Source organism: Larus michahellis, chromosome 7 (genome assembly GCF_964199755.1).
Source record: "Larus michahellis chromosome 7, bLarMic1.1, whole genome shotgun sequence".
NCBI lineage: Eukaryota > Metazoa > Chordata > Aves > Charadriiformes > Laridae > Larus > Larus michahellis.
Window position 1 is genome coordinate 24,102,925 of NC_133902.1, and position 13,255 is coordinate 24,116,179.

The 13,255-nt window shown below is 40.4% G+C and overlaps 1 protein-coding gene across 4 annotated transcripts in view; it reads left to right on the forward strand.

Moving 5' to 3' along the window:
* The window catches only part of MFSD6 (major facilitator superfamily domain containing 6), a 30,044-nt gene extending 17,475 nt beyond the window's left edge, over positions 1-12,569 (forward strand). For 2 of the 4 annotated variants that reach the window (XM_074594850.1, XM_074594849.1), the window contains 4 exons: positions 4,759-4,920; positions 5,483-5,581; positions 7,741-8,021; positions 10,353-12,569. In XM_074594850.1, coding sequence (XP_074450951.1) covers positions 4,759-4,920; positions 5,483-5,581; positions 7,741-8,021; positions 10,353-10,535 — 725 coding nt within the window. In that variant the 3' untranslated portion in view covers positions 10,536-12,569. Of the gene's footprint in view, positions 1-4,758; positions 4,921-5,482; positions 5,582-7,740; positions 8,022-10,083; positions 10,136-10,352 lie in introns of all 4 variants that reach the window. The other 2 variants (XM_074594852.1, XM_074594853.1) reach the window with 2 other exon arrangements.
* Positions 12,570-13,255: the final 686 nt, after the last annotated feature.

The following is a 13,255-nucleotide window of genomic DNA, read 5'->3' on the forward strand; positions in this document are numbered from 1 at the left end:
GTGGGTACCAATTCTCAAAACCAAGAAAAATCTAAGCTATTTTACTTTCTGTTTCGTCAGTATTTGAAGAATACTGAAGTATTTGCGGTTGTAAGCTTGCAAGAGAATGGTTAATTTAAATGTAGAAAATGTTTTCCCTGCCTTTAATAATAGTTGTACCATCTTTGTTAAAGACAGTACTCTGGCTTTATAGAATACTTCTTAGAAAATTTTCCACAGGTTATACTTAGAAGTTTTATTCTTCTGTGTGCAGCGTAATTTGAATTTGCATTAACTTTTTCTACTGTATTTACAGAAATCTTTGTAAGGTAGATTTTAACTTGAGTTACAAAGTGCTATTGGTGAGCACTGTGTAGATCTCTACATATATGGAGAAAGAAATCTGTGTCCTGGCTCCTTCCCTCCCTGCTAACAAAAACAGTCTATTGTATTAAAACTGCCACAACAGCAAGCTTCTGAATTTTGTTATTAAAAAAACCCCAAACCACAACTATTGAATTGATACCGTCATCGTTCATACCAAGTGTTAAAATATGAAAATGTCACAAAGAACCTGAAGAATGCGTGTGTCATATTTTTGCCTGCTTAAACGTCTAGGGGGAACAAATGATGAATACAAAGCTTTGGATATTATCTTCTAGGTAATCCTGTTTTAGAGACACCCCAACTCAAAATATAAGAAAAAAACTTGTGTCTCAACAATACAGCCAGAAGTTTGTGCCCAGAGGCATCACAGGAGTATAGTCATGGCTGAGAAAGAAGTTTCTATTACTTTGAATCTTGTTTTTGTTCTGATGAAATTCCAATATGAATTGCCTAATATGTAGGTTTGCTTTTACAGCAGGGCTGTGAAGGACCTGTTTTGGTGGGGTTTTCTGTGTGGTATAATCTTGAGTACTCAAGATTTACAGAAAAAACGAAGGACCTTCAAAATAATACTTCCTCATAAATTTATCTGCCAGACTTTATATCTAGCCACTGCTGAACCACGTACGCTTGGGTTAATGCTGCTATTTGCAGTTATTTATATTCATCAAATGAGAAATATAAAAACAAAACAAACACGTACATACCCCCACCCTCCTGAAAGCCTCTGTGTGTTCTACGTGCACTTTTTAGCCTGCATCTAACATGGTTTATTAGTGTCCACAACGTCCATAGGTATGCTGTATGTGTGTCTGATTACTGCCACTACATTTGTTACATTCCAGTAATCTCATTCAGTGTTGCTGAATGCAAGATCAAGTTTGTCTTTTTAGAAGACTGTTCCCCCCCCCCCCTTTTTATTCTTTTCTCCTCCTCACTCTTAGCAGCTTTAGTTTCTTCTTGATTCATTATTTCTTTTACAGCAGTTACCAAATCCTGTTTCTTTGCGGTCTGCTTTCTTTCCTTCCCTTTCCTTTTCTTTCCGTCCACTGAATCTCTTGGCCGGGAGAAGAGGTGACACCTTAATGAAATTTGGTGAGGTAGAAGCTCTTATTTTTAAATGAGTTTGTTGATGGAGGTAAGAGTTGTAGCTGCTTTGCATGTGTAAGGGTTAGAAGTATTTAAAAACAAAAAAAAAGTAGATTATGCAGAACATGTGGGTACCACGTGACTGCATCAAGTTGATAGGTCTTTTAAATCCCTTGGTGAAGTCCTTGTTGTAATTGTACGTAACTCTTCTTCCAGGAAGCTGTTAAATTCCATGTAAATTCCAGTTCCATCAGATGGAGGGGTTTTAAAGTCAACAACACTTTCAGCTGGCTTTACAAAAGAATTTATTTTTCTTTTTAATATGTTTCTGTAATACAAGAAGGATTATTCCCGTGTGCTGCGCTGAAGGGCATGGGGGGATTTCTGGAAGATGACTCTGCAGACTGCATCTATTGATTGTAATAAGACCCATGCTGTGTTTCCGTTGCTGTCGGTGTAACGGGGAATGGCAGGACTCTTTAAGATCATTGCGCTCCCAGAGGAGTAAATGAGCAGATTTAAACTCGCTTCTTAATTTAGAGTTTTGAATCTGCCCACAGCGTGTGTATATGTCATAAACGTGTGAACACGCAAGCAATCTTGTTCATTTCACACTTAATGGATTAAGTTTTGATGTGCTAGTTATCTGCAAATTATTTTTCCAAAGCAATGGTTCAAATTCTCTGGTAACAGCTATGCTAGCTCACCGATTATTTTCTGAAGTGCAAAACTATATTGATAACCTGAAAATTAGCTATTTTCACTTGGCAGTAATCCAGCAAACTCCAAAACAAGTACTGTTCTAAGAAGTGATTCCTACTAGTACTCCAGCAGCACAGTTACGTCTAGAGAGCAAAAAGCTTGGGTCTTTAACTGGCAATAATTAGGGTATATCTCTCTTCCAATAGATTTGGCTCCCCAAATCCTCAACTCTTGGTTTATATGTAAATTGTCCTGTTTGCTAAACGTTATTATTTTGAGCTGGAGTTGGCATACTTGTTGGAAATATAGTCCAGATGGTGAAATGGTGGTTAGTGGTTTTAGCAAATAATGTCACAATACGTATATTGTGAACAGCTTCTTTTGAAAAAAAGAATTGTGATTAGCAGTAATTCAGACCAGACTTCTTGTAAAAGTTGTAAAAACTGTTTCAAATAGTCAATAATAGTCAAATAGTTCAATAGTCAAATAATAAAAATCACATTAGTAATGTACACATACTAAAAAAAAAAAAAAAAAGAAAAGCCCATATCTTTAAAGGCAAGTGAAATAAGCTGGTTTAAAGGAATGGATTTGTTTTCAGAGGAACGGGGAACACTGTGTTCTATCTGGATCGTCTAGTAAAGAACCTGTTGGTTAAGTAGGGCCTTTTGTTTTCAAACAAATACCCTGGTATTGTGCTTCACGGTTCAAATAATTTCTGATTTGTTTTTGATTTGCCTGGCTTTAATACTTGACTTACTCTTTAATAGCTGATAAAACTGAATGTTTTACATTAATTAATATCCTTTCTAAAACAAAAGCACATTATCTACCTTAGATTAGCCTGGCTTTGTTATTGGGATGGTTCTTGGTTGCTATTTCCGATGCATATGTGAGTCTACATTTTTTAAAAAAACCCCTAGATTCTCAGTGAGTTTTAAAACTCTGAGCTTTTTGGATTGAAAGTCTGAGTTTTAAAGCCTTAAACTGTAAATGGTAAGGTAAAATACACTCATCCTAGTGTAAGCCTTTTATTTTTCAACAAGGCGATGTGCTATTACCAAAGCCACCTCTGGAATGTATAAAGGTGGCCTTTACAAACCCAAAGCTTGAGAAATTTTTATTTAGATTTTGAATGAAAGAGAATGTACAGCCTTGTGGACATCTAATGTGTCTGTACCTGAACTGTATCAATTCCATACAGTGCCATTTATCCTTTAACAAATAACCAAAACCCAAGTTATTCTGTGTGTTACAAAAGCATGTATTTTCTTGTTCTCGTGAGTCTTCAGCCTAACTGCCTAAGTAATTACTGAGTGTCCAACTGTTCCTTAGTAAGTCAAGCGTAGAGGACAGAAACATGTTGACTGAATCATCAGTTGTGCCAGCATTTTTTTTTTTAAAACCGAGGCAGTAGAGCATAGGCATTGGTAAGCTGTGATGACTATTTTTAATACCACTCAAATAAGAAAAAAATATTCCCACTCAATCTGAGGGTGGCAAAATAGTTCAGGCTTATTTAACGTGTGATGAGCTACAAAACTGTGGTGGGTTGTTTTCTTTTTCCAACTTCTCCACAACCCTGCCTTTTCCTGTCCTGTTCTTCCACACTCCACAAAAAAACCCAAACCACCAGGCAGGTGCTCAAAGACGAGGAGGGCTCCACTTGGCACGGGGTTCTGCGTCCTGATGGTCATTCGCTGTCTTTTCCCCTTAGCTGTCCTTCTTCTCCAGTAGGAAAAAATGTTCATAACCCTGCATCTACAAGGCATGTGCCAGCAAGAGACTTCCCAAATCTCTGCTGGGGGGCTGGGGCGGTTGTTGATAGCAGTGAGGGCCTCTGCTGTGCCGGGTCCCCGGCGTGGGTGACGCGCGAGGCGGCAGCAGCGTGCAGCAGTGCCTACGCAGCGTGCAGTTGCAGCGGGAGGCAGGGCACGCTGACTCTGCCTCTGAACAGCAGGCGTGAAAATCAGCATCTTTGGCCTACCCTGAGGAGCATGCGCGTTTTTCACCTCCGGACCATTCAGTGCTAAATGCAGAGCGTGTTGGTGTTGAGTTCAGAAAGAGTTTGCGTGGAGGCGGTTGATTTTGGGGTGGAGTGAGAAGGGCAGCAGGGGATTAATTCTTGCCTCTGAAATGACACGGATATCTCTGATACTGTTTGGATTTTATCACCTTTGTAAGGAGACTGTCCTTGTAAGGAGACTGCTGAGAGGCATCGATGCTTTAATTGCCTGCAGCTTATGAAATCAGGACCATATTTCAAAGGCCCTCAAAGGGACAAGGAGTCTGGCAGAGAGATTTTCAATGCGCTTTTTTTTTAAGTCTTCCTAGGGACTGTATCTCAAGAAGAGACGTGAGGTCATCTTAGAGGGAGAAAGAGCTATTGACAGACTCTGCAGGAGGAGTCACCATGTCTCCCTGTGGCTTGGCTGCCAGTACCACGTTACCGAAAGCTGATTTGTACTCCACAGACATTTGTCAGTGAGGGGATTTTGTTGGTTTTCTCTAATGCATGCTCCAACAGATGAGTGCAGTTGCTCTGATGTTGTGTCAGTACCCTCTGGAGCCTGTCCTCTTCACGGTGTTTCATCTCTCTAGGTGTCACACACGCGGCTATATGGGCAGCCTGTATTTCGTACCTTAGCGCGGCAGTGCCTCCAGAGCTGAGAACGTCAGCCCAGGGAATCCTGCAAGGTCTCCACTTGGGTCTGGGCAGAGGATGCGGGGCTATGGTTGGAGGGGTTTTGGTCAATTACTTCGGTAAGCAAAAATTGTATTGAAGACTTCTATTTTATTTATTGAAGTTCTGTTTTTTCTGAACTACCGGCTTTAAAGTTATTTATGCTTAAGGTATTGTTCTGTTTTAAAGAGTAATACACTTGTATAAATCATAGAATCATAGAACTGCTTAGGCTGGGAGGGACCTCAGGAGATGTCTAGTCCAGGCCCCTGATCAAAGCAAGGTCAGCACTGAATTCAGAGGAGGTTGCTTACGGCTTTGTCCTTTTAGCATTACAGATTGATTAAATATGTTATGCCTAGATATTTTTAGTAGTAAGTGAGCAAATCTCCAACCTGATTCGTAAGTAAAATGAATGAATCCTTTGTGAGAGTATAGGTTGATGCTGTGCAGCCTCTTGATGAACAAATGAGAATCTAATTACTTGGTTAATGTTGAAGTTTTGGGGGAGGAAAATGTAATGAAACAAGCTAATAAGAGTCTACATGGGACAATACATACCGAAGGAGCACATAATGCTGACTCATTTTATTAAGTCAGTGGATTCTCAATTTAAAAAAAAAAAATAAAATCTCATTACAGGTCCTGCTGCCACATTCAGAGGAATAGGGATGGCTTGTTTAGTCATTCTTCTTCTATTTGCACTGATCCAGTGGCTGTTGGTTCCCAATGAAGAAGAAGGTAAATATTCATGTCACTGAGACACTACAAAATTAGAGACAGTGAAAAAAGGTATCTCTGAAGCTGCTCCCTGCATCTTTAATTTTTTATGTTTAGTGTCTTTTCTCAGATTTTGACAAAACAGTTTGGTTTTAAGTGAGAATTTTTTTTCCTGAGCAATGGTAGAAATTGAAGTGGTGTGCTGCTGCTGTAAGAAGGGCAGCATTGCGTTCTTGGGTGTCGCTAGGAGGAAAGCATAACTTGCTTTACTACCTGTATGTCCTCTCGGCTCTGAGAATCCCCCAGGTTAGTCTTAACAGCGGTAGTGAGTCATTTCAGTTGCGGCAGTTCTTTAAGGTCACCTTGACCGCTACACTCTCTCGTATTCTACCAGTGCGAGCCACCTCTGCCAGAAATTGTAGAGGTGGCTTCAGAGGACAGAAACTTTTATAGCTGCTACAGTTCTGTTCTGGCACCTGAGAAATCTTCCCGCAGGTGGAATTTGAGCTTTTTCATCTCCACCTTTATCAATATAAAAGCTAACAAGAAATGGAATATGTGGTACAAAGTTAAGGATTTAGCATAAATCTAATTCTTGCAAAGGCAATAAAACCGTGGCAAATTCTGAAGTCATGAATTTTTGAACTTCTTTTTAGCCAAATGTTACTTTCCAGTATGAGCTTTGAGTATGAAAGGAAAGTCTTCTTTAGCTGGAACATTAAATGAATGGTCCTTGACTAGTTATCAACTTGCCTGTACTGAAGGGGTCAAATATTTATTTTGCTAGAATTCTCTTCACTTCTGTTCAGATAATAACGGCAAGAAATGGAAAGGTGAAAGGGATATTTGCTGCTTTGTTTCCCATCAGCTTTCGGTTAATTACATGTGAACCTACAAAATAATAGTTTGTTAGTGGCCTTATACTGTTTAGTTTGTTTCAGTCTTTGGTTTCTATTTAATACACACTACCCTTATTAACAGTGTGTATATTAATCTTAAGCATGGCAGTAATTAGGTTGCTTTCAACATGACCAGTTGCATGAGTAAAACTAATCACGTGGTCAGGTGTGTGCAGGATTAGCCTCTTCATTTCTTCACTACTAGAGAGCATCCAGCCATTGCTTAAAATATCTAGTACTATCTAAGAGTCTGTAAACAAAATATGATTTTATAATTTTGAAAAAATAGATCTTTTTAATCAGTAAAATATTTCTACTCAGAAAAAATATTTTCTTAAAATTTACAGTGTGTGTTATTTACAGACTTGTAGAGAACATACAGTTATTACTTAAAATACCCAAGGGTTTATAACAATCTGTTTAATGACTTTTCCTATATTTAATACTCTGGCTCTTCAGGATTGTAGGGCACATTGTGTTGGGTCACAACAGTCATTTTATGGGTGACATTTCGAGTCAGTAAAAACTATTTAAGATTATTGGAAGACCTTAGATGTAAAGGTTAGTTGGGAGGATTTCTTCCTTTACCTGAAACTCAGCGACGGATATTTTGTCTCCTCCAGTGTGTCACCCCACCCTTGTTCTTTTCTCACTAACTGCGTCACTCCATAGTAACCATGGAGTGATGGTTTGTTTCTTAAATAAAAAAGCGGTGAAGATGTAGAACAGCTTCTTTAAGTGAAATCAGTAGGTTTAGAAATTTTAAGATCAGAAACGGCAGTTCTGATGATGTAGGCCATGGGACTTCACCGGATGGTTCCTGCTTGAAGCCAGTGTTTAGTTATGAGTACAAGTGAGTTGTAAGATGCGGACTTTATGCAGAGAAAGAAGTTTGCCACAAGTCTAAAAGACTTATTTTCAATTTGCATGTGACATGAAAATGACTTCTTCCATGTAACATGAAAAATACGTATTTCTAATAGCTAACTGGGAAGAAACGGAGCGCTTCATGCTCGTTAGCCCCTCCTGTTCACGCAGACATCTAAAATACCTCCCTGCAGTTGCAGAACAGCCTTGATTGTAAGGCAACGTCCACGTTGCGTTTCCCTAACTCGATTGTGGCGTGTCGCGCTCCTGGGTGTTTGTGCCAGTGTTCTGCTGCTAGTACAGTGATAACCGTATTACGAAAGCAAGAAACACTTAGTGTTCATTGTCTTGCTTCACTTTTTTTTTTTTTAAGCTCGTTGGCTTTGCCAGTGATTATTTTGTTTTAAACTTCAGAAAAGACAATGCTGGCGGAGAGGATCCCAGTGCCTTCCAGTCCTGTTCCCATCGCGACTATTGACCTTGTGCAACAGCAGTCGGAAGATATCATGCCTCGGACTGAGCCCAGGCTGCCTCTAAAGAAAACTAAACACCAAGAAGAGCAAGAGGATGTGAACAAGCCTGCCTGGGGCATCAGCTCTTCTCCTTGGGTCACCTTAGCTTATGCTGTCTACCAGATAAAAGAGATGGTTAAACTATCCAAAACCAATCCAACTCCTGAGAATCAGCCTTTGCAGGTAATCTTCTAACATACAGGGAGTACTTATGTATTTGTTGGATGCTTAAAAACCTTTATAGCTATGTAAATGTGTTAGTACCTGGCAGGTGTTCTCTGTCAGCTTGTAATAAATTCGGAGTTGTGGAACAGTAGTTGAAATAGTGCAGGAAATAGAGTTGCTTTCTATGTGTAGTATAGCCAGAATAACTGTTTTTGTAAGTATTATCTTCCTGAAGATGGGAGGGGAAGGAGAGACCTAGAAAGAGGCTCTGTTTTAGAGGCTTGGATATACTGAATTCCCTTTAAGTATGCATTTGTTTTTGTATTAGTTGGAATCTGTGGGTTATGCTTTTTGCAAAATTTACAAGGTGATAATTGAACATGAAGATGCCCAGCTGCTTAACAGAGTGTAAAATGATTTTTATTTGGTTTTGCTTCTTTGGATGATGCTATCAAATGTCTACATTGTTGTGGAAATAGGTGTTCCAGACAACTACTGATGGGATACAGAGCCTTCTGTTCAAATAAAGTTAATCTCTTTTTTTATCTAGAGTTACACCAGATAGGAGCCATTCCGTGACTTAAAATGTCTGGGTGCTGGTGCTTACTTTACACCATTTCCCTTCTGTCCAGTCTCCCCTCAAAATACCTTGTAGGAGCTTCATCAATGATGAGATGGGTTTGCATCTTGAACTATCATCTGAAGCATACTGCTTAAGCAAAATAGGGGAATGCTGCCAATGCAAGTTTTAGAACAGCAAGGTTAATGTTAAAACCACTATGTTTACCTGTCTGGAAGGAACGGGTGAGGTTCCTTCTTATGCACCCAGTAGGCGTAAACACAGAAATGCTTTTTCCACAACTGCTGTCTTTAGAAATGTGTAATTTGGGATATGAGTGTGAATCAGCGGAGCAGAGTGTGGAGGAATTTCACGTTTGTTTTTGAACTTCCTTGAGTCAAAGAACGTGTTTTTTATAGTGGTACTGAAGATATCACTGGGTCTCTGACATCAAAATAATTCGTCCACACCAACTGCTGTTTCCCAATGGTAAATGTCCTCTGGGTCTTGGTTGGTATAAGCTGTCCCCTTTTTTTCAAAAGAGAAATCACAGAAAAGCAGTGGCACAGAATTTACACAATGACCACGTCAAGAAAAGAATGTTTTGCAGTTGTGTGGTGTCTGAGAGGGACATGTCCAACACTGCTGGACACGACCCAGCTGCTTCACAAAGAATTGTGAAGAGGCCAGAAAGGCTTTCATGCCTGGTGGTGTGTCTGTGGCACATGATCTCTTCGTTATTCTTTCCTTCCTGTAGAAATACAGTGCTGATATAAAAGTGGTTCTTGTTGGTGTGCCAAAATTCAACGGACTCCACTGTATTATTTTCTTCATCATCTGTGTTCTCCAAAATCTCTTATCCCTGTTTCAGTGCCCCAAAAGGACAAACCTTCTCCAAAACATTTCAAGTTTTGTGGTCGGTCATTTATTTGAGGCTTGTGGTATTAAAATACTGAAACTAGGAAAAGGCTACCCAGCTCTCTTATTAAATTTGTTAAATAGCCTCCTTCAAATGAAAATAGATCATTTGGAAGGAGGGTCAGTGCACAGAAAATGGAATTAGTGACAAAAATTATTCCCCTTTATTTCATTAAGATTTTGGCTCGATTTTGCTACTGCTTGCTTATATTCCTTCACGCGAAGGGACGTACTTGCCATGTTCTCTATTCTTCAGTGCAAAACAAATAATCATAGATAGAGTATCATTTGCTAGTGTGAAATGTATTGGTGTGAAAGCTTGCTGTTTCAGCCCTGGGGAATGTAACTGCTGTTTCAGTGTGCTCTGGTGTTCCTTAGTGAGGCCCGTTGGAGTAGGCTGGATGGAATTGTACATCAGTACTGTGAACGTTCTGCCGTTCAGAGAGTCTGAGCAGTATCTTGGGGAGGGAGGAAACTATTGAGGAAAGCGATACTTAAGGAGCATGAAAACATTTTACAGAATTGTTTGATCAAAATAATGATCTTTTCTAAACACTTTCAAGTCCAGTTAATTGTTCTTTTTTCCCCTTGAAACACAACAAGTTTGTTTTTTGCATGCTTCTTGGGAAAGCGCAGTTAGGAAAAGAGATGGAAGGTAAGCTACTGTCTGCTTGCTATTAGTGTCATCTGGATTTAAATGTACTACTTTTGCTTGGCTTCTTTAAGTTTGATTTGCTACGTTGCGGGCATTCAAAGTAAGCACTTTGTGAATTTCCAGAAGTGCCTGAATGTATCTGGGGCTGTACCTCTGGGGATAGTGTCACGAGTGTTTATACTTACTTTTTGCATGCAATCCTTTCCCTTGTCTTTAGAAAATCAATGAGAATTGCAGTGCTTCATCAGCCAGCTCCGCAAGACAACCCCAAAATCTGACCGATTCTGGGCAGCCCAGCAATTGTTCAGCACCAACACCTGCAGCAACATCAGATTCCCAAGTTGATGGCGACCGCGTTGTGTCGGATCATGATGCTCAGCCTGCTGCTGCAGGGCCCTGAGATGCGCTCACCTTATCAAATCCAGTGCATGGAATTCTGCTTCTCACCTGGGAAACGCTGGAGTAGGAGCTCAAAAGTAGGACTTCCTTCATCTTAACGATCATAATGTGATGCAGTGCAAGCTTTTAACTATATAAAGAATATTCATATGACTACACAGAGCAACGTGAGCAGGGAAGCCAAAAGTTTGGAATTCTTGAGGGAAGTGATATGGACGGATCTAACGGTAGGAAGAATTCTTGGCTGCTTTGCTAAAGCTGAGTCAAGTGCTATGAGATTTCTTTGCAATCTGTAGAAAAAGGGAGTTCACTCTTCGCTTGTTGAGGCACAGAGTGTCTGGTTTGATTGGGTAATTTTCTTTGAATTTGTTCCCAAGACAAAATGGAAAGACTTTTTAGGAGAGAAACTGAGTTTCCCTGCGTCATCTATTAGAAAATATCAGATCCAATAAATATAGGAACAGCATGAAACTGTCTCTGTAAAGACTTCTCAGAAACAGAGTAGCTTTAGCAAGCGTATCTTCATATTCTGGTGACGGGTTAAGTAAAACACACACATATTCAAAGGATATGTTTTTGAAGCTGATGTTACCTTGTTTGAGATGAAGGTTTAGTTCTGCAAAGCAAAGGTTTTGAACTGGTGTTTTAGTGAAACAAAAAAGCTGGAGGAAGGCTTCTGAAGAAGTTAACCTCTGCACTTGCAGCCCTTCAGTTGGGCATAGGTTGTGTGCGTTCGGGTAATTTTAGGTTTGATGTTGTATTGAGACAAGACTCTTTGATCGAGAATGCACAACCTGAGACTGATCAAGGGTTTCAGTGGACACACTGTCTTTTTGGTTTTTTATTTCATCATCTATACAATGGTTTATTTAATGCAGTGTAGTTACTGTGGTTATTTATTAAGAAAACAGTAAGCTTTAAGTGCCTAGGGAAGGTGGGGGTAGGGAGGAATCATCTAAAAATCTTCATGATGAGGATTGTAGGGGCAAAGTTGTTGATGCAGAAATCAAGTAGAGTGAGAGATTCTCAGGAGGAAGGAAACGTAAATAAATTGCAGCATATTTAGGAAATTACTTTGTCCAATGTCAAGACACTGGAAGACTTTGGATTATGTTCTGTTGTGCTTTTCAATATTACCTGCAGCCAGCTCACTTGCTGGTGCATAGTGAAAATTGCTGCTGGAGGGATATCCCAGGGCTCGAGGAGGAGTCTGGGAGGTTTAGTCAGGAGAGTGTTTTGGCCCATTTGCTTTTATTAACAGCTTGTTCCTGTGAGATTCTGAGCACTCGGCTTCTATGGGAGTGAGTATTGCTCAGCCCTCGTTGAAATCAGATATAGGTGGTGTGTCGGGCCTTCCGTAGGGAAGGTGCGTGCCGTGGGGCTCTATGGTGGTGCAGAGACAAGATTATCAGGAGCACAGGGTTAGGGGGGAGAGGAAGGGAAGATGGCAGCAGCTAAGCAGGAAAAGGGGGCGCGGAGTTTTACCCTCCTGACTGAAGGGGTGTCTCGTGGCTGGGTTTTAGCTGCGCTTTTAGAACAACCCATGTTCTGGTGGTGCCTGGGACCAACACCATAGACAATAAAAAGAAACATCAATGACTAGCCACTAGTTACTTTTTTTGCACTTGAACTTAAATGTACTGTACTCACATAAACCCTCATGACTTGTCCAAGTGTCCTTTAAAATCAGAAATGTATTTATTGTATGTTTGTATAACTCGGGGGAGATGTAAAGACTGAACAGGCGACGGAACAGAAGGATGCTAAAAATCATCTTGAGGCAAACCAGCCATTTGTTGAGTTCACGCTGTATGGTGTTACCTCAGCTGCTACTGCATAGCACCTGGATTGTGAGGTGAAGAGCTTGTACACCGTGTTTACACTTCAGAATCGTGTATTTGAAATGCCTGCTCTTTTAGGAATTGTATAGTCATTCTATGTTGCAAAATGAACCTGTACACCTGGGTTTTGATATTTGTGAAACTGTAAAAAATGTGGTGAGAAATATAAAATATCCATAATGTATTTAATAGTATCAATTGGAACTTTTATTGCATTTACTCATATTACGGTGCCAGCAGTGAACATCATCACTTGAACTGAAAATAATTCAATAACGGCCTTTTTCTAGGTTCACTGCCTGGAGGAAAGTGGACCCAGAGCCTGGGAACTACAGTTGCGCAGCGTTGAAATCTGTTTCGTGGTAAAATCTGACTGTAGGCACAAATTTCCCTATGCGGGGTGAGGAGGATGTGAGGGATGCACACCAGTGTGCATCATAAACCGGCTGGTACGGAAGCGTGCGGGGCACCGTCAGCGAAAGTCAAAATTGGATTACGTTAGTCACCTAGCGGTTTGGAGATAGAGGCTGCCAAGCGCTGGTCATGTCAGCACGTATCAAAATACTTCCAGGTTCTGATTATATTTGCACTATCGCACCTGGCCCGTACAGTGGCACATCTATCTGGAATTGACTTTTATCTGAGGTGTAGCACAGTGCAATTTTTACTATTTCAGCTGCTTCACTTGTATGAATACAAAAGCGATGACAGGGAGAGATCTTAGTTTTGTTTTGTTGTTTGCCTGCGTGTACCTGCCAGACCTCGCTTGTCGCCCAGCGGATCTGGATTTTGGTGGTTTGGATCTGTCATGACTGGAGAACGGGAATGGCCCGTTCCTTCAGGGAGATGGATTCAAGGTAGAGGGGATGCTCTGTTTTGG